The 19,217-nt window shown below is 42.0% G+C and overlaps 1 protein-coding gene across 1 annotated transcript in view; it reads right to left on the reverse strand.

The window, feature by feature from the left end:
* Window positions 1-2,757: 2,757 nt before the first annotated feature.
* Window positions 2,758-19,217, reverse strand: part of PLEKHS1 (pleckstrin homology domain containing S1) — a 28,114-nt gene continuing 11,654 nt past the window's right edge. Inside the window, exons 3-13 of the mRNA XM_003255489.3 lie at window positions 17,253-17,341; window positions 17,036-17,142; window positions 16,275-16,409; window positions 14,865-14,940; window positions 13,852-13,968; window positions 11,661-11,780; window positions 9,412-9,518; window positions 8,759-8,926; window positions 7,889-7,990; window positions 6,486-6,621; window positions 2,758-3,136 (exon numbers count right to left, since the gene is read on the reverse strand). Of these exons, the coding sequence (XP_003255537.1) occupies window positions 2,957-3,136; window positions 6,486-6,621; window positions 7,889-7,990; window positions 8,759-8,926; window positions 9,412-9,518; window positions 11,661-11,780; window positions 13,852-13,968; window positions 14,865-14,940; window positions 16,275-16,369 (1,101 nt within the window). The 5' untranslated portion in view covers window positions 16,370-16,409; window positions 17,036-17,142; window positions 17,253-17,341 and the 3' untranslated portion in view covers window positions 2,758-2,956. The remainder of the gene's footprint in view (window positions 3,137-6,485; window positions 6,622-7,888; window positions 7,991-8,758; window positions 8,927-9,411; window positions 9,519-11,660; window positions 11,781-13,851; window positions 13,969-14,864; window positions 14,941-16,274; window positions 16,410-17,035; window positions 17,143-17,252; window positions 17,342-19,217) is intronic.

The raw sequence follows: 19,217 nt of genomic DNA on the forward strand, positions 1-19,217 counted from the left end.
AAAAAGCATGTAGAGCAACAATGGGACAAAGAACACCTGTGGAGTGCTTACTCCTGATCAAGCAATGTACTTACAAGGAAACCTCACAGTAGCCCTGGGAGGTACGGACCTCTCACCCTAGTAAGGGTTGAAGAAATTTGATATACACATATACACACACACAAACACCAAACATTTATTTGTACAAAAGTGGGATGATGTTATCCTTATTACACAACTTGATTCTTTCATTCTTAATATATCATGAACAGTTTTAGAGAACTGTGCATGCTGAACATTTTAACATCTGTAGTGTTCAATGATGTGAAATCAGAATTAAGCAATACCCAAATGATTTTTTTTTTTTTTTTTTTTTTTTTTGAGATGGAGTTTTGCTCTTGTTGCCCAGGCTGGAGTGCAGTGGCATGATCTCGGCTCACTGCAACCTCTGCCTCCCGGTTCTAGTGATTCTCCTGCCCCAGCCTCTCCAGTAGCTGGGATTGCAGCCATGTGCCACAATGCCCAGCTAGTTTTGTATTTTTAGTAGAGGCAGGGTTTCACCATGTTGGTCAGGTTGTTCTCGAGCTCCCGACCTCAGGTGATCCACCTGTCCTGGCCTCCCAAAGTATTGGGATTATAGGCATGAGCCACCACGTCCAGCCTGATTTTTTATTATTACAAACAGTACTGCAGTAAACTACTTTTTTTTTTTTACATGTTTCTTTGTGTATTTGTGTATTTCTGTAGGATAAATTTATAAAAGTAGAAACAGTAGATCCAAAAGGGCATGCATTCTCACATTAAATAAAGAAATCCCCAAGACCGGGTAATTTATAAGAAAAGAGGTTTAATTGGTCCACAGTTCTGCAGGCTGTACAGGAAGCGTGGCAGCATCTGCTTCTGGGGAGGCCTCAGGAAGCTTTCACTTGTGGCAGATGGAGCAGGCGTCTTACACGGCAGGAGCAGGAGGAAGAGAGTGAGCGGAGAGGTGCTGCACACTTTTAAACAACCAGATCTCACGAGAACTTACTATCACGAGAACAGCACCAAGGGGATGATGCTAAATCATGAGAAATCCACCCCCACGATCTCATGATCCAGCTGCCTCCCACCAGGCTCCACCTCCAACACTGGGACCACAACTTGACATGGGATTTGTTAGGGACAGATCCAAATCATATCAGCATGTAAATGAAAATTTTTTAATACTTTCTGAACAATCTGGATAACAGGAAATGAAATGTATTTGAATGTCTCTTCTAAGTGCTGAAGGTATTTTCAAATCCAAGTTCAAATACGAGGCTGGCATCTGGACATTTGTTTCCCAGAGCTGGTTTTAGATTCTTGGTTCTGCAACTGAACGGTTATGAAACTTGGAGAAACAAAGAAGGTATGCCTTTCATTGCTCCAGGGCTCGATTTTTTCCACATGAAGCAGCAGCATGGTAAAATACTCTTTCTGAAGCCTGTTTTTGTTCTAACACTCCCCAATTTGATTAGTGCTTTAGCTCTCTGCCTTTGTTTTCCTATTTATAAAAAAGAATTTTAATCCTTTGGCCTTCCAGGATCAATTAGTCAATGGATCCATTACTGAAGAACTTTCAACCTTGAAGTGCTAAGTAGTTCTGTTATTGCTTGTAGAGCAAGCTGATCTTGGCTGCATATGACGTAAAACTGCTGCGACTTCTAAAGTCGTTGCTGAGTCTTTAAGAGAACAAGATACTTATTGAATCCAAAAGGCCACTCTGTCTCAGCACTCTGGCCTGTGGAGTTGAAGAGAGGCAGGTGTTTGGGAAGGGGGTGTTTGGGAAGGAGGTGTTGGAGAAGTAGGTGTTGGGGAAGGGGGAAGGAGGTGTTGGGGAAGGAGGTGTTTGGGAAAGAGGGGTTTGGGAAGGAGGTGCTAGGAAGGAGGGGTTTGGGAAGGAGGTGTTGGGAAGGAGGTGTTGGGAAGGAGGTGTTGGGAAGGAGGTGTCTGGGAAGGAGGTGTCTGGGAAGGAGGTGTCTGGGAAGGAGGGGTTTGGGAAGGAGGTGTTTGGGAAGGAGGTGTCTGGGAAGGAGGTGTCTGGGAAGGAGGGGTTTGGGAAGGAGGTGTCTGGGAAAGAGGGGTTTGGGAAGGAGGAGGGGTTTGGGAAGGAGGTGTTTGGGAAGGAGGTGTTGGGAAAGAGGGGTTTGGGAAAGAGGGGTTTGGGAAAGAGGGGTTTGGGAAGGAGGTGTTTGGGAAGGAGGTGTTGGGAAGGAGGTGTTGGGAAGGAGGGGTTTGGGAAGGAGGTGTTGGGAAGGAGGTGTTTGGGAAGGAGGGGTTGGGAAGGAGGGGTTTGGGAAGAAGGGGTTTGGGAAGGAGGGGTTTGGGAAGAAGGGGTTTGGGAAGGAGGGGTTTGGGAAGGAGGTGTTGGGAAGGAGTGGTTTGGGAAGGAGGTGTTGGAGAAGGAGGTGTTGGGGAAGGAAATGTTGGGAAGGAGGTGTCTGGGAAGGAGGTGTTGGGAAGGAGGTGTTTGTTTGGGAAGGAGGTGTTGGGGAAGGAAATGTTGGGAAGGAGGTGTCTGGGAAGGAGGTGTTGGGAAGGAGGTGTCTGGGAAGCCTGATCAGGTATCACATCTCCCTTGGGAATCTTGCCTTCTTGCAGTGAGTATTTGCAACTGTATGTCCCTTAACAAAGAAGGAATTGTGTGGACCACATTCTCACAGTACACAGCATGTATTACATGAGGGACTGACCCAATCTGTGTCTGTGGTGTTTGGGACAATAGCTGAGATAATAATGCCTTCCATTTCCCCCAGGTTCTCCAATCATGCCACATGACCCTCTTAACATCTCTGATGCAATAGCCAGAGAGGGGATAGTCATCCCCATTGTTAAGATGCAGATACAGAAATTCAGAGGGGCGTGCCGACTGTCTCCTATCACATGGCAGCAGCAGGGGGCAGAGCTGGACAGTCCCAGCTCCATCCTGGTTCTGCTGCCATGGGTCTGGGGTGCGTTACTCCCTGGCTCCTTTCTGCTGGCTCTTTTTAATGGCCGGACTCCTCTTGGGAGCCCTGTCCAGTCCAGGCTTATCCAGCTGAGAAGGTGCAGCACCTTGGCATTTTGAGGGACACGTACAGGATGCGGCATGGAATGTCTCTGAATTTGGTATCCTGCCGATGGTAAGCTTTAATTTCTAAAACACAAGAAAGAAGAAAGTTAAATGGCTGAAGATTATCTTTAAGACTGTTGCTTCCCAATCTGTCCTCATTCATACCCTTGGGAGCTGGTTTTGAAGAAAGTCCTGTAGTGAACTGTAATATCTGGGCCAGAAGAAGACAGGGGTGACTTACTTGGCTAGTTAGGTGGAAGGTGGATTTTTATTTTCTGGCATCCATGGGCCTGAGCTTTTAAGGAAGGATCCAGGTAGCACTGATGGTGCTCTAAGGGGTCCAATTGCACCAAGAATTAAAAAGGCCTCTTGAAACAAGTGAATCAAAATGAAACCACCAGACAGGCCTCCCCCAGACAAGATTGGAAGGAAATTTAAACTTGATCAGTTTCTCCTGCAACCTGTCATGTCCTTCCCCTGCACAAACCTTCTCCCCTTCCTTTGAAAATCTCAGTTCTCTCCCCTCCCAATCCCTGCCCTATCCCCACCCCAACCTCCAATTCCCTCATCTGTAGCATAACAGGAAGGAGAGTAAATGGGATTGGCTCAGGCACTTTAAAACATCAAGGGCCAATGGCTGTTCTTCCTTTGGTTCCACATCTCCCTTTTCCAATATTCTTTTTTCTTTCGGGGACTATGTTTTTGAATTTTAAAAGAGCAGTGGATACACATCAACACAAAGAAAGAAATCAGGAATGGTGGCAGTGGGAAAGTAAGGGAATTTTCTATCTTCCAGATAATCATGAAGATGAATACTGCATATTTCTCAGTAGCATGTAGGGGCTGTTATCAATTAGAAAGGGAAGGCAGAATGAGCACAAGAGAAATGCAATGACTCCACAGTCTAGAAAGACAGTCAGGATAAACTGCAGTCAGCAACACCCAGGTACAGTTCCTGGATCTGCTCACAGGCAAAAACCCCTTTCTTGGCTTCTGAATTAATGCCTGGATCTTTGGGTCAGAGTAGTGTTTGGTAACTTTCAGAAGAGTTCAGAAGCTTATATTGACCACTTGGCCCCAGTGTATGTGGATCCTTTTTTTTTTTTTTTTTTTGTGAGACAGAGTCTCACACTGTTGCCAGGGCTGGAGTGCAATGGTGCAATCTCAGCTCACTGCAACCTCCACCTTCTGGGTTAAAGCGATTCTCCTGCCTCAGCCTCCCCAGTAGCTGGGATAACAGGCACCCACCACCGTGCCCAGCTAATTTTTTTGTATTTTTAGTACAGACGGGGTTTCACTATATTGGCCAGGCTGGTCTCGAATTCCTGACCTCATGATCCGCCCACCTCAGCCTCCCAAAGGCCTGGGGTTACAGGTGTGAGCCACCACACGCAGCCCAGTGTGGATCTTTGGCAGAGAAAATGTACTATAGTTACCAGATTTTTGGACTGGGGCCCTGAAATCTTCTTCTTTTCCACCATGCAATCTCCTATCCAGTCTTCAAAACCCAAGCCAAACACCACTTTCTTTGAGACACCATCCTGGCCTCCTTCATGTAGATTTACTCCATTCTACCTCTGTGATCCTATGGCCCTGTGTTCATATCTCAGGGCACACGCTGTATTGCAAGTAGCACATAACATGCCTGCTTCATCCACTAATCTGTGAGCTTCTTAAGCTCAGGCTGAGGCCATTTTTGTAGCTCTTGAATTTAGCACAGTATACAGCACCCAGTAGATGCTCAATAAATAGAAAGTGAATGGGCCGGGCACGGTGGCTTTCACCTGTAATCCCAACACTTTGGGAGGCTGAGATGGGCGGATCACGAGGTCAGGAGATCGAGACCACGGTGAAACCCCATCTCTACTAAAAATACAAAAAATTAGCCAGGCGTGGTGGCGGGCGCCTGTAGTCCCAGCTACTCGGGAGGCTGAGGCAGGAGAATGGTGTGAACCCAGGAGGTGGAGCTTGCAGTGAGCCGAGTTTGTGCCACTGCACTCCAGCCTGGGCGACAGAGCAAGACTCCGTCTCAAAAAAAAAAAAAAAAAAAAAAAAGGTGAATGATGTGTACTTGCTCTGCTACTAACTAGTTATGTATCTTAGACAACTCACTCACTTGTCCTCACTGGGATTACTCATTTAGGGTAATGAGTAACAGGGATGGCACAATTTGTGTGACCAACAGGATTATTTCGTAGTGCAGAAGAGGTAAGACACGTTCTTAATATAGATACGCTACACAATCACAAAATTCCCAGAGCTGGAAGAAATTTGGAAATCATCTAATACAATGGTTTTCAGAAATTTGAAGCCAAAGAACTGTTTCTTAAGGAAAGCTAACAGGAAAGTCCAGTATTTTGGACTAATCTTTTTTCATAAAAGATAAAAGATAAATGTAAGCTTCTCCAGTTGAAGACCCAGCATACTCTCTCCTTCCTCTCCTCTCCTTTCACCTCCGTCCTGGGGATGCAAGAAGCACAGTTTGAAAAACAACCTCTCACTTTAGTGAGAATAAGCTGAAGCCCAGAGAAGGCAGTGAATTTCCTAAGGTCACAGGGCTAGTTAGAAAGAAAAGTAGACCAGGGAACAAATTAACCCATGAAGACTGCAGTGATAATGCAGGACAACAGCTGGTCCTTGAGAAAACAACATACTTAGTGCATACTCATATATTATTAGGGGAGGTCTGTTGTTGTTTTTCTTTTGAGACAGGGTCTCGCTCTGTCTTCCAGGCTGGAGTGCAGTGGTGCAATCATAGCACACTGTAACCTTGAATTCCTGGGCTCAATTGATCCTCCTGCCTTGGCCTTCCGAAGTGCCGGGATTACAGGTGTGAGCCACCGTACCCGGCACCACATATTATGTTTAATTCTTGTAATATTCTATGAGGAAGTTAGGGCTGTAACGATTTCTGAGATGAGGAAACTGAGGCTTTAAAAAATGGGCTTGAATAACATTGCATGATCAGTTGTAGTAGAAGTAAAAGTAACTAGCAGCTTTATGGAGCACCTAATATGTGCCAGTCACCTTTGTAAGCACGTTACACATATTACCTCATTTAATTATCCAACAACCAGCACCATCATTAGTCATAATTTTACAGAAAAGAAAACTGAGGCACAAATTGGTTGAAGAAGCTGTTTTGAAATCCCTGCACCAGTCTGATTCCATTCAAGCTCTTTTTGCTACATCATGCCGATCTGAGGTCCTGAACCCAGGTGCTCTGTCTCTTAGCCCAGTGCCTTCTCCAAATGCTACTTGATATGAAAGAATCCTGAGAGAGTCCTGAAAGAACATTCTGTTATTTGCACTTGGTAGTGGAAGAATGAGCCTTATTTGTATTCAGGGTACTTCTCAGACTCCATCTAAGACCTTGATCTTTTTCCTTCTGGGTACTGATTTGCCCTGTTCAGGGCTGGTCAGTATGACTCACCTCCTTCTGGATGGACCGGGTGAGAAACAAGGAGACCTCCTCCAGGCTCTGGGGCTTCAGGCCATTCACTGCCAACAGATGATCTCCGTGGCAAAATATGCATCCCAGACGTGGGGGGCCTTCCCACTGGGACACACTGCAGTGGGAATACAACATCCGACACCAGTGTGAGGCTCAGCTGGCCAGGAAGGCAGGGCACGCATGGAGTCTACAGGGTCTCCTGATTCTAGGTCACGTGGCACCACCTCTGAAGTAGACTATCTCCTTCTTTTTAGAATATTGTTTCCTCTGTCACTGCAATAGGAGCCTAATCCTTCCTCCAAAGCCCAGCTCAAATTATAGCGCCCTTACAAAGGCCCATGAAATCCTACATCCCATTCCTCTGCTATAATTTCTCTCCCCTACCCCTGGACTTCTATTACATTGTTTGAGTACCTGATTTGTTACATTTTTAAATAAAATGCGTTTTACATTTACTTGTTTGTGTGGCTGTCTTTTTTTACCAGGTTACATGACCCCAGAAGTATGATGTCACCTTTTTGTTTGTTTTGTTTTTTAATTTTTTAAACCCCATGGTTCCAAGTAAAGAAAGAGTGCTCAGCGTTTGTTGGAAGTGAGGGTGTAATGATTACACAATGAATATCTAATGAACAAATAAGTGAATTAAGGAATGAAGCAGCTCAGTTATGGAGGAGTCCACAGTTTCAGTCAAGTGTGTATTGAGCCTTAGATGGTGGACTGTTTAAAAAAAATGGAAGATGTGGTTCCTCCCTTCTTAGAACTTGTAAGACAACTAATGTGTAGTGTTTACATTAAAGAGCTTTCTTCCCTTATGAAGGTGAAATCTTCCATCAAAATAAATTAGTCTTTTAAAAAAATGCCATATCAAATAGACAGTGATTGCTTTAAGAACATTCTCTGCCACTCAGTCTTTTGTGTCTGTGTCCATGACTAGCAGTTTTTGTTTTTTGTTTTTTTTTAACCTTGTATCTGGAAGTCTTAGAAGCTGATATGCTTTCTTCTTTTAGACCTCTGATTCTTGTTGACTTCACTAATTTCACTCATTCATCAAATACTCATTGTACAGTGATTGGAAATGATGTCCTTGGGCCATCTGTATCCCCGCCCATTCTTCCTCCCTTCGAGGAGTCACAAATGGCTGCTTCCTGAACTTTTGGGTCCTGTTATTCCCCACTTCACCTCCCAGCTGACTTTCCTGCACAACAAGACCCTGATTTCTGCCTCAATCAAAGACATTTTTGTAACAACAGCGAGACAACAGTCCAAGCTCCCCCGCCCCAACCCTAGTCAGTGTTGCCAAATACACTATTTCAAGATGTAATTGTTGTCTTCAAAGCTTCCAGCCCCATTTATAATCCACAACAGTCAAATCTCCAACCTACCATATCCGTCCTGCGGCTTCTGTGAGAGCAAGATAGTTGATGACATCAGGAGGAGAAAGGAAAATGTTCAGTTTCTCCACTTGGCTTTCATCAGGGATATTACTATGAACAAGATATTTGTAAAAGTCACATCAGGCAACTGGCCCTGGCTCTCAAAGCTGTACTTTCTGAGTAGACTTTTGGCCTCTATTTCTGAGATGATATTATCCAGGTAAAGGTTGTCCAAAACATTTGGAGAATAATATAAATTTAAGTTACTGAAAAATCCTCTTGGGATGTGGTAGTGGATGGTAGGCTATGGGAACGGAGGGAAAAGTGGACTAAATTGGTTATATAACTGTCCACATCAGGCCAGTCTACATATTTCTCTGCTAGAAATGATTCCGTAGAAGAAGGCATGGAAAGGAGTTAAAATTACATCAATCGTACCAAATGCTCTTGGTATCACTTAAAACCTAAATAACCCCCTCCTGGTCTATAAATAAGCCTCAGGCAACTTGCATGCCCATAATTACACTCATGGGAAAACTGAGTGACATGCTACTCAGATTGGTGTGGATCCCGAGTCCTGGGACCTGAAAGAGTAGCCAAGGGGGAATTTTTAAAAATAGCTGAAAATGCCACCCCCAGACCCGGGAACTGCTTTACTTCAGCTCTGTCATCCCCTCTCCTTGGCCACAACATCAATGACAGGGAGAAGATGGTCAAGTTTTTGGCTGACTTGGAGATTTTTAGCAACAGCTTTAAAATTTAAATTCTAAGTAAAAAAGTGGGAGGGAGACTGCCTTGCTCTTAGGGCCCATAAAGTTTTAGAAATTAGGGTTTTACTTGATTAATATAGACAATTGCACAACAGTTAGTGAGGACGACCCCTTTTGGTCATTTGTGGTCTGTGCTTCCGTATCGGCAGGGGAAAGACACCAATCAATTCCTGAGCCTTGTTCTTGCAGGTGGAGGCCCCCATCCTGGGTCTCTGGAAGGGTCTGGGGTTCCTCTTTGCTGCTATCCACAGACTCATGGGACATCTCTTTGAAAAAACTAGAGTATAAGAAGTTAAAACAAGGCCTATTTTAGCATGTGTTTTTACAGTGTTCCCCTGTGTGTGTCAGATTGAAGTAGCTAACAGCCATGTGAAGACTAGCAAGGTCTTGAAGTATGTCCAACTGTCAGAATCACAGTCCCAGCTAGAATCAAATCCAACAAACTTTCCTTCTAAAAATAGATATGGAATAAAAATTACCCTTTACAGTGTTTGGAGGACAGAAGTGAGAGTGTGAGAAACATAATGCAAAGTAGAAGATAACTTCCTCAGGAGACAGAAAAGGTCCTGAGGATGTCATCGGTGGTTTTCTGTGGGTAGGGACATGACTCCCTTTGTGTGTTGAGATGACTGAATAATATGTGGAACCTGGTCTGTGGTAATGTTTGGCATCAGTTTATCAACTGTTGAAATGAACTGACAATCATTGTTCCGTAACAGCAGATGAGCAAACATCAAATTTTTAAACGGCACTTTGACTTACTAGGATTCCATTGGCTCATAATGACACTCGATTCTTCCAGAGACCTGGTCTGGACCATCAGTTTCAATGGATTCACCAGAATCACTGGAAGCAATGATATTATCCAACTGTAGATAAGAGGAATGGACGTAAGAATCCCAGTTTACCGATAAGTCAGGTACCTTCTTATTTCTAGTATTAACAGCTCTGGGCTCTAACATAGAGGTACAGTTTCCAGTGGATGAACGTGGTTCTCATTTGAGAAATATCAACCAACCTTACCTCTGTGAGACTGAACCAGCAAAGCTTCTGGAGGACTCAAAGTCAATTTTCTTCTCCTGGATACCTCATGCTCCTGATACAAGTGTTATTTCTATTGAACTAAATTGCTATTTATCTTTCTGTTTCACCATTAGGCACTTAATGACATGAAAGCATTTCCCCAATCAGTTCTACTATAGGATCATGGAACTTGGCTGGGACAAAGACTTTGACCCAGTGTGAAGCTGGTCTCAGGTTACTATGCTCACAGGCAGCCCAAGTGGCTTCAGGGATGCTACAATGTTCTAGAAAAATATTGCCCTTAGGAAGCTCTCAATAGACCTCTTAGAACAAAGAGAGTCACTTGTGGCAATGATTGCTCAAAAACCCTATGGCCTACCTAAGTTCACTGTTAACCCATGATGGAAACCTTCCTTCCAGTCAAGCCAGTCTTCCCATTGGCCCCCTGCAAATGGTGCTGTTCCATCGCCATGTTCATGCTGTCTTCTTCACCTCGAGTGCCATCTTTCCTTTCGGCCTACTGAAATCATGTTCAGGCCTGGCTGAAGTCCCACAGCCCCCTCTGATCACCTCAGCTACGGCAGAGCTCTCCTTTCTCTCAATTTCCATTGCATAGTTTTTTGCTTATTTATTTATTTATTTATTTATTTATTTTTGGTCTTTTTAGCTTAGTTTTGTCTGCTTTACTAGACTTTACTTATCATAAAGTACCTGGCAAAGGCCAGGCCTATAACTGATGCTCAGTACACATCTGATTGGTTGGCTGGACTATCATAAAAGACTGCATCCCAGGAAACACAAATATGAAAATATTTTGGTGAAAGAAGAACTCTGTGCTCAAAGGAGCTTGGGAAATGCCATGTGTTGTATCTGGCTTGACTATTTACAATGCACCACTGCATACTAAATGCTCTGAGAATTCTGCTAAGAAGCTTGTTTAACTTATTTTAACTGGGTGTTTCCGGAACTTATTTGACCCCAGAATGTTTCTTTTATATAAACATACATCACCATCTTACGGAAAACCCCCAGTTTGGGAAATGACACAGCATTCCCACCCTCCATTCTGTCTTCCTATCTCTCACTTCCATTCTCTTCTCTCTATAGTCCATGGCAGATATAGCTGCTCAGTTAATACTAATGGAGGATAATTCAGGTTTTGACACTTCCCAACTCAGAAGCCATCCCTTCCCCTATGCTGTCTACGGAATGAAGTCAACTTGGCATTCAGGACCCATCATGGGCTGGCTCTTTTCTTCTGTTTATCTCCCACTATGCCTTTCACGCACTCTAGGTTGCAGCCTCACTGAACTATTCCCCATATGTGTATCAAATGGCAGTTCATCCCAGAAACCTTCCTTGACTCTGATAGAGAAAATCTGTGCTTTTTCTATTGCTTCCGGAGCATACGGACCATGTCTTTTGTGCAGCATTATCCTGTGGTAATTGACAAGACTATGCACTCTGACAGCAGGTTGATGTCAGGCTCATTACTTTAGCCACCATGCCCAGTACAGTACAGTGACTACTGCTCAGAAGTCATTCAGTAAGGGCTTCCTACTGATCAATAGACTGATTGATACACAGCACACAACTGATCACCCAAGGACCTTGGCTCACATTATTCTTTCTGCTAAGAATGCAGAAAGACTCCTCAAGGCAATCCCCCACATCCAAATTTTACTCATCATGTATGGTCTAATGTCCATCTCATCCCTGAAATCTTCCTGATCTTTTGTTTGAAAGTCATCTCCTCCTCCCATTGCTCATGCACCCCTGGTATTTTATAAGCATCTCCCTTCAGCATAGAACCCTTCTGTCTTGTATTACAGCTGTCTCCTAGTCAAGTGTCAGCGCCATGAGCACGTCATCTGTATTTGATTTACTTCTGTGTTCCCACTGACCATAGCCTAATATTGCACGAAAAGTGCATGGCAGGGTAAATATTTGTTAAAGAAACAAATGATGAATGGACAAGAAGGGGTTACCTCTAAAAGAACACTTCGAGGAGTGAGATAATGATTCTCTTCCTTCACATCTTGAGTGGTTTCTGATAAATCTTGTAGATGAGCTTGCCTAAATCCTGGAGAACTTTGTTCCATTAAATGCTGAAGAAAAGAGATAAAAATGCTTTGCTTTTTCTTTGCAAGAGATAGAATTAAATCACATGCATTCTGGAAAAGCCATAATAAATTAGTTGGGTTAAAAAAGACAAGAGGGTCTTCCAAGATTACATCCAGAAGCTCACACAACTTGAACTTACCTCTTGAGTCTGAGTCGCCACTGAGGGTGAAAACATATAAGCACATCACTCAGGCTTTTTTTCTCTACCATTTGGAACAGTCACTCAGAACAAGTGGTTTTCTCCTGTGGGTGGTATTCTTTTTTTTTTTTTTTTTTTTGAGACGGAGTCTCACTCTGTCCTCCAGGCTGGAGTGCAGTGGTGTGATCTTGGCTCACTGCAACCTCCACCTCCTGGGTTCAAGTGATTCTCCTGCCTCAGCCTCCTGAGTAGCTGGGAATACAGGTGCACACCACCATGCTTAGCTAATTTTTGTATATTTTTTAGTAGAGATGGGGTTTCACCATATTGGCCAGGCTGGTCTCAAACTCCTGACCTTGTGATCCGCCTGCCTCGGCTTCCCAAAGTGCTGAGATTACAGGCGTGAGCCACTGTGACCAGCCCTGTGGGTAGTATTCTAAGTCACTAAGCTCTGGAGTTGCCACCCTCATCTTTTTCCTGTAATCATCCAGTGCCATTTAAGAATGTAATTAACCCAGAATCAAGGCGTTGCACCTTTCCTATTCCTGCTCCATATTTTTCTTTTGTGTTCTGTTCACACACTTCTATTGTTTCCATAGCAATGGAATTTGGTTGTGTTGATCATGTGATAGTATGAATTATAGGTTTCCAGGTGATCTAGATTCAAGCACTATTGCCTCCCCTTCCCCATAGATACACAATATTCTACTAAAGTAGCTTCTTTGCATGGCAGAAAAATTCCAAGAACAATGCCTCAGAGCAGGGGGTTTGGAAAGACCCTGAATGTTCTCTAGAAAAAAAAGTCAAGTTATAAAATATAGGTATGTTTAAGTTCTGTCCATGTTTTAAGCTCCAAGCTCATGGAGCCAGATCATGCTGAGTTGGAGGTAAAGGAAGCCCGCTTAATTTAGCCAAAAACACCACCACCACCCAGCAAGGCAAATGGTACTGTCAACTCGAGCTGGTTTAAAAATCACTGGATCTATAGTGTGAAAAGACAAAATGACCAATAATGTTATCTCTAGGGGGAAGGAGATATCATGAGTGAAAAGCAAGAGCCACTTACAGAAAAGGGTGAAGCTTCCTAACTGCTGCATACCACCGTTTCTACTCACTGAATGAAGAACTGAGGTGAGGTATTTGGCATGGTGAATTTGATATGCTACAAAAAGCTTTCAAAATAGTTGGAGAGCTACCAACTAGATAAAATAAGGGACTAGAACTCATTAGATGTGCTTGGTATACATGGACAGGGCAAAGTCAATGGATAAGTCTCTAAGAGACAAAATAGTGTCCGTGCCAGAGAACAAAACCACTCAGCATGTTTATGACTAATATCCCAAGTTGGGAACACTGCAAATCCAAGAAAGCTGAAAGTCCAATTACAAGTCGCTTTCAAGAGGCAGGTACATTATATTTTATGTCTTCAAATGGATTTCATTAGAAATGAGGATGAAGTGATAGACAGCTATAATGAATGAGAAGCGAGATTGATCAGGGTAAAGGGAAGAAATTAACAAGAAACTCAGCCTTTGCCTGAGGAGTACAGACAGAATGGGCAGAAATCAGGTAGTGTCTGGGAAATCTTTTGGCAGAGGGCTCTGTGCCCTCTGTGTGAAAGAAAGGAAGCAAGTTGCCAGCTAGGTTTTGGTTTAGCAAAGGGGTCTTACCCTAGCATACCCAAAGCATATCAAGAGCATCCAAAATGAATGAATACACTGAGAGGTATTCAGGGCAAGCCCTGAGTGAGGCTCATCTGTGGTGTGGGATAAACATCAGGGCTAAGAATCATTCTTATAGTGCATCGGGCTTTGAGGAAGGTGGGCATGGTTAAATTCAATTGCTAATTGGTAGGATTTTTAAGCATTAGCTGACTCCCAGGTGTGGTGTCCTGAGAAAGAAGTGAGCCCCATTACCTTGTCTGGGAGACCATTTCTTGGTGAGCTGGAGCCAACAGCCTCCTGTGTGCTGGAAGGGCCAAGGAGAGGGCTGGGGTAGAAGAGGCTTCTTTTATTACCCAATGAGAGTTCCTCCTGCTCACAAAAAAAGGAATCAGTCAGGGCACAGTTGATCTCTGGAATGAAACAGCAGCCTCTCTGCTGGGCTCCTTGCCTCCTGTCTTTCCCCACAGTGATCTAACATTCATGCCACTGGCCTGCCAGCATTATTTCACCAACAAAAGAGCCAAACTTGTCTCTCTCCTGTTTCCAAACCCTTGAGGACATTTAGCCTGACCCTCAGAGATGACCAGCGTTTGCCTCAACCTGTCTTCTCAACTGTGTCTCTTTCTGACACCCTCCACCCCAGTTCCCTTTGCTCTAATCACTTCAGTCTACTTGAAGGCATGCCTTGATTTCTCCTTCTCTTTGGCTTTTGCTGTAAGCATGGGACAACCTAGAAAACATGTCAAAAAAGATACCTAGGGACCAAAGTTCCATCTATAAAGATCTGCCCTGAGAAATGACTTGGGAACATTAGCAGAGGCCTTTTTGAAATAAATTTAAAACTTAAAACTACTAAGCACGTACATGAAAGAGATATTATATTAAAAATGCAAGGTACATGTAAAATTTTTCTAGAAACTGCCCTAGATTTAGTCATTCAAAAGGGAGCTTGTCATGCACCTTGAATAACAATGATGGAAAATACTATATTCTAGCTACTACTTAAAAATGCCACAGTTAACTTTTCTTCCCTCTACCACAATAATAAAAATCTGAAGTGTCTGTATTTTAGCTCTCTCACAAAACATAAAAGAGTTTTTTTCTATTGTTAATCATAAAAAGTAATAAGGATGTACATGTTCTCACTTATTTATTCCTTGTATTAAAGCCAGTTGCTAAGGAGGCAAAGGAAAGCTACCATTGTTTTCTATTGAAAGAGGGTCGTGTTCAGGTGCCCTGTTATTTTATTAGTGATACGGAGTCACCTCTGTGTTCTGCTGTGTTGCTTTTATATCCTGGCGAAATGATGACATGAAGGAGACCCAGTCTTTAATCTTCTCCCTGTTGATAGGAATAAACTTTCAGCTGGCATGTGGCAACAATAGTGCCTGTACTCCTTTTGAACCAGAGAAGGATTCTTTTATGAATGTTAGAACGATGGTGAGAGCAGGTACCAGCGAAATAAGAATTTTTCCTAAGTAGCTTAAATAGCCTCACCACCTCCACGTTTGCACACTAGAATTAATGCTCAGCCACCTCTGCAAGGAAAGCTCAGAGAAAGGGAAGAAAAATAGAAAATAATAGTAGTAATCACAGGGTTTGGGGCTTTTGGCTTTGACACTGATTTCCTTTGTGTTCTCAAGCAAGCCCCCTAACCTGTCAGTGCCATTTTTGTGTAACTATGCAGGTGGGCCTTCCCTTAGGGAGTGCATGTGTTGATGAAGAATGTGCTTGAATGAATTTGTATAATCACATCTTTTCTATGGACTCACAGGACAACTTAAAAGAAAGCTTTGGTCAATCTGAAACAGATCAGGGTTTTTTGTATGTTGGCTTCGGCACTGTCCGCCTCCTCTGCACAGTCTCTCCCACACCAGCTTTGCCTCTCCCTCAAGCAGGTAATCATCCATGAAGAGTCCACTAGGCACTTTGCTAGGACCAGAAGCCCCTCTTAAAAACTGCAGACTCCTTTGGGGGCAAGCCTAGTTTCTCCCTAATATATGTAGCTTGTGTAGATGTTTTTGTATTGGGTTCTTTTACATGGAATGCTTCTGGTGTGATGGTGACTGTTATTGGTTGAAATGTACCCTCCCCGCCGAATTTGTGTGTTTCTGTTCCATATCCCAGTACCTCAGAATGTGACCTTATTTGGAAAGAGGGTCATTGCAGATGTAATTGGTCAAGATGAGGTCATACTGGAATAGAGGGGGCTCCTAATCCAATATTACTGATGTTCTTATAAAAAGGGGAAATTTGGACACAGAGCTATGCACACAGGGAGAACACCATGTGAAGACTGGAGTTATGTTGCCTCAAGCCAAGGGAACTACCAATAGTTAGGAGAGGCCCCTGGAACAGATCCTTCCCTGGAGTCTTCAGAGAGAGAGCATGGCTCTACCAATACCTTGATTTAGGACTCCTAGCCCCTGGAACAGTGAGACAATAAATTTCTGTTGTTCACAGTTACCCAGGATGAGGTACTTTGTTACGGCAGCCCTAGGAAACTAGCTCAGTAACTTTTCAAGATATTTTAACAAATAACGAATATTGCCAAGATGGCATTTGAGGTTTGTAGCATGGGTTCAGAACATGTTTATTGGTATAAAATGTTTTTTTTTTTGGTTTGTTTTTATTTTGCATGCGGTAGACATTCTGCATTGTCTTACTTCTCTCACCTGTCATGGCCGATGAGGAAGTATTCCCTGTTAGTGGTTCTGATGGACATGACCTCATCAGGGTGGCATTTAAACATCTTCTGCACAGATTGCATCTTTTCCTGGTTACTTATGCCAACTTCTACACTGGAATTTCTATTAGATATAGATACAAAGTATTAAACCAAGGTAAATACAGAAATAGAAAACTGACTAATATTTTATATTTGGATTCAAATGGAGTAAAACTTTAGATGTGCTGGATTCATGTTTCTAAGATTGTTCAATAATTTTAGAAGATAAGTTTGGATTTTTTGATCTGGTTAATTGAAATTATTTTGTTTAGCCTAAGATTCAAAAATTTCTATTTTAATTGGATTCTTGATTCCACAAATTATGTTTTTCAATTTTGGGGTGCACAATTTATTAAAAAGAAGACCAAAAAAAGCTGATCTAAATATTTTTTAAAACTCTATCTTGACTTTATAAAATGACAATTTCATCTGCTCCCTCTCATCCACAAATTACGTGAATCAAACTCCTTAACTGAATGCCTGTTAATTAAAGACTTACCAAGTATGACATACAATATGAAACAAATATTCAACTATCTTTTAACTCAAAGTGCTCACTATTTTAGCTCCTATTCAGTCACAAATATTATAATAAGCTTGAAGCAGTTTCCTTTGGTCAATTATGTAAATTTCAATTTGCATGCAACTTGTTACTGTTTGACTTTATAGTATTTGTTGTTAAAAAAGTTTTCTTGCTTGGATACACACTGATCAATTTCAATGGAACCTCGATGATGATGGTCTTTATAATAGGAAAGACTAAAGCTCTTTTCCCCAGCCTTTGACAGGATGAAAAACCGCTTTTTCCAAGAGGTCTGAAAAATAAAAAGATTTTGTCTTAGTTAAATCTCAGAGGAAAAGAAAGGATTTTTTAAAATGCTCATGAGGCTGGTGGGAGGCTTGTTAAATCACAGCAAATACTTACCACAGAGAAGAACAGCTGAGAAGGTGGTGATTTAATAAAGTAATCTTGTTTGCAGACTTCATTTTCATAAGAAAATGTAAATTGCTTGCCTAATAAAAGTGAACAGAACTCAGTTTGTTCCTCATAAATTTCTGAAAAGAACTGCCTCAATTGGAAAACACTGTGTATCTCTGGAAAGACCTTCAGATTATTCAGTAGTTATGGAAAAGGACACCTATAATAACCCAAGAAAACAAACGACCAAATGTATGATTCTTATTCCTCCACAGCCGAGACCTTCATTCAAACAACATTTGAAACCATGTTAATTCAGCTCACACCTGTCTGGCTTTCTGTTTCTAGAGTATGTCGTTGGCTCTCTACGTGTGAGCAAAGATTTGGCTCTATTTCCATTGCAGAAGCATGATAATTCTGCATTGCCCTTTGGCTTAGCAAACAAAAGCAAAAGCACCTGCTATTAAAAATGAAGTGGCAAAAACTATTTGGGGAAGGGGGACAGGTAGAGTTGCTGTAGGAGTTGGAAAAGGAGGGAAGGTAAACACAGCCACCTCCCCAGAATTACTGGATACTATCCTAATAGCCCCAGCTATTACCAAATACTGTATTACCAAATCTTGAGTCTGTTTTCACTTAATAAAGAGGCTCTAATTTTTTAGTAAAGACTGCCCTTTCCAAAACTGAGGACAAACTAAACCTATAGCCTGGATGTGGAAGCAAATCCAAGCTAAAACAAAAACAAACCCAAAATGAAAAAAACAAAAATAACAACACTGTGTTTAACAACATTGTGTTTTTCTAAGTAGTGAATGTAATACATATTTATTGTAGACATTTTAGAAAATATAGAAAATATTAAAACTGCCTATAATTTCATCACTTATAGAGAAGCAGTTAACATTGTAGAAACTTCTTTATTTAATCACTTCTGCCACTCCATTTTCAATAGTGAGTGGTTTTGCTTTTGTCTGCTATATAGTGTCTCCCTCAAGTATTCAAGAGTGTTGATTAACACATGTGTGTGCTGAAACTACCTGAGGCCAGAGAAAGAACCATTAAAAAACATCAGAGTTTCAGAAAAAGTGCCTGTTACCTCCAGCCAGACTGGAAAAACTTATAGTTTACAGGGCTTTGGGTAGAATACTCAGGAATGTCTTGCCTCAGTGTGAGGAATAATTAGCCCTACACTAATTACTAGCTCTACACTGAGCACTGCTCCAAACCCACCTAAAAAAATCATAAAAGACTTAGAAGAAAGTTGTTTCCAAAAAATTTAACTGCATCCCAGAGCAGAGCTCAAGATTCATAGGAATACAAAGATACTCAGGACCCAACAAGGTAAAATTTGCAATGTTTGGCAGTCAATCAAAATTTACCAGGCATACAAAGAGGAAGGAAAACATGATCAATAATGAGAAGAAAAGTCAATCAATCAAAACAGGCCTAGAACTGACACAGATGTTAGAATTGGCAGAGAAAGTAATTAAAGCAGTTATTATCACTGTATTTTCAAGAAGTTAGGGAGAGAGATAAAAGATATAAAGAAGACCCAAAGTGAAATTTTAAAGATGAAAACTACAGTGTCTCAAAAAAAACAGCAACAACACTGGATGGGAGTAAGAGCAGATTAAATATTGTACAAGAAAAGATTAGTGCACTTAAAGGCATGGCAACTGTAACTAACAACATAAACAAAGAGTTAGAACATAATTTAAAACTCAAAAAGGGCACCAGTACACTGCGGACAATTTCAAGTAGCCTAGTATATAAGTAATGGGAGTCCCTGAAGTGAGAGAGGGAGAAATAAAAAATATCTGAAGTAATAATGCTAACAATTTTATAAACCTAAAACTGTAATCCCAGAGATCCAAGCAGTTCAATGAGGCGGGGCACCAAGATACACAAAGAAAAGTACATCAAGACATGTCATAACTGAATTGTTCAAAACCAGCAATAAAGAAAAAAAAA

This window comes from Nomascus leucogenys, chromosome 3 (genome assembly GCF_006542625.1).
Source record: "Nomascus leucogenys isolate Asia chromosome 3, Asia_NLE_v1, whole genome shotgun sequence".
Classification (NCBI taxonomy): domain Eukaryota; kingdom Metazoa; phylum Chordata; class Mammalia; order Primates; family Hylobatidae; genus Nomascus; species Nomascus leucogenys.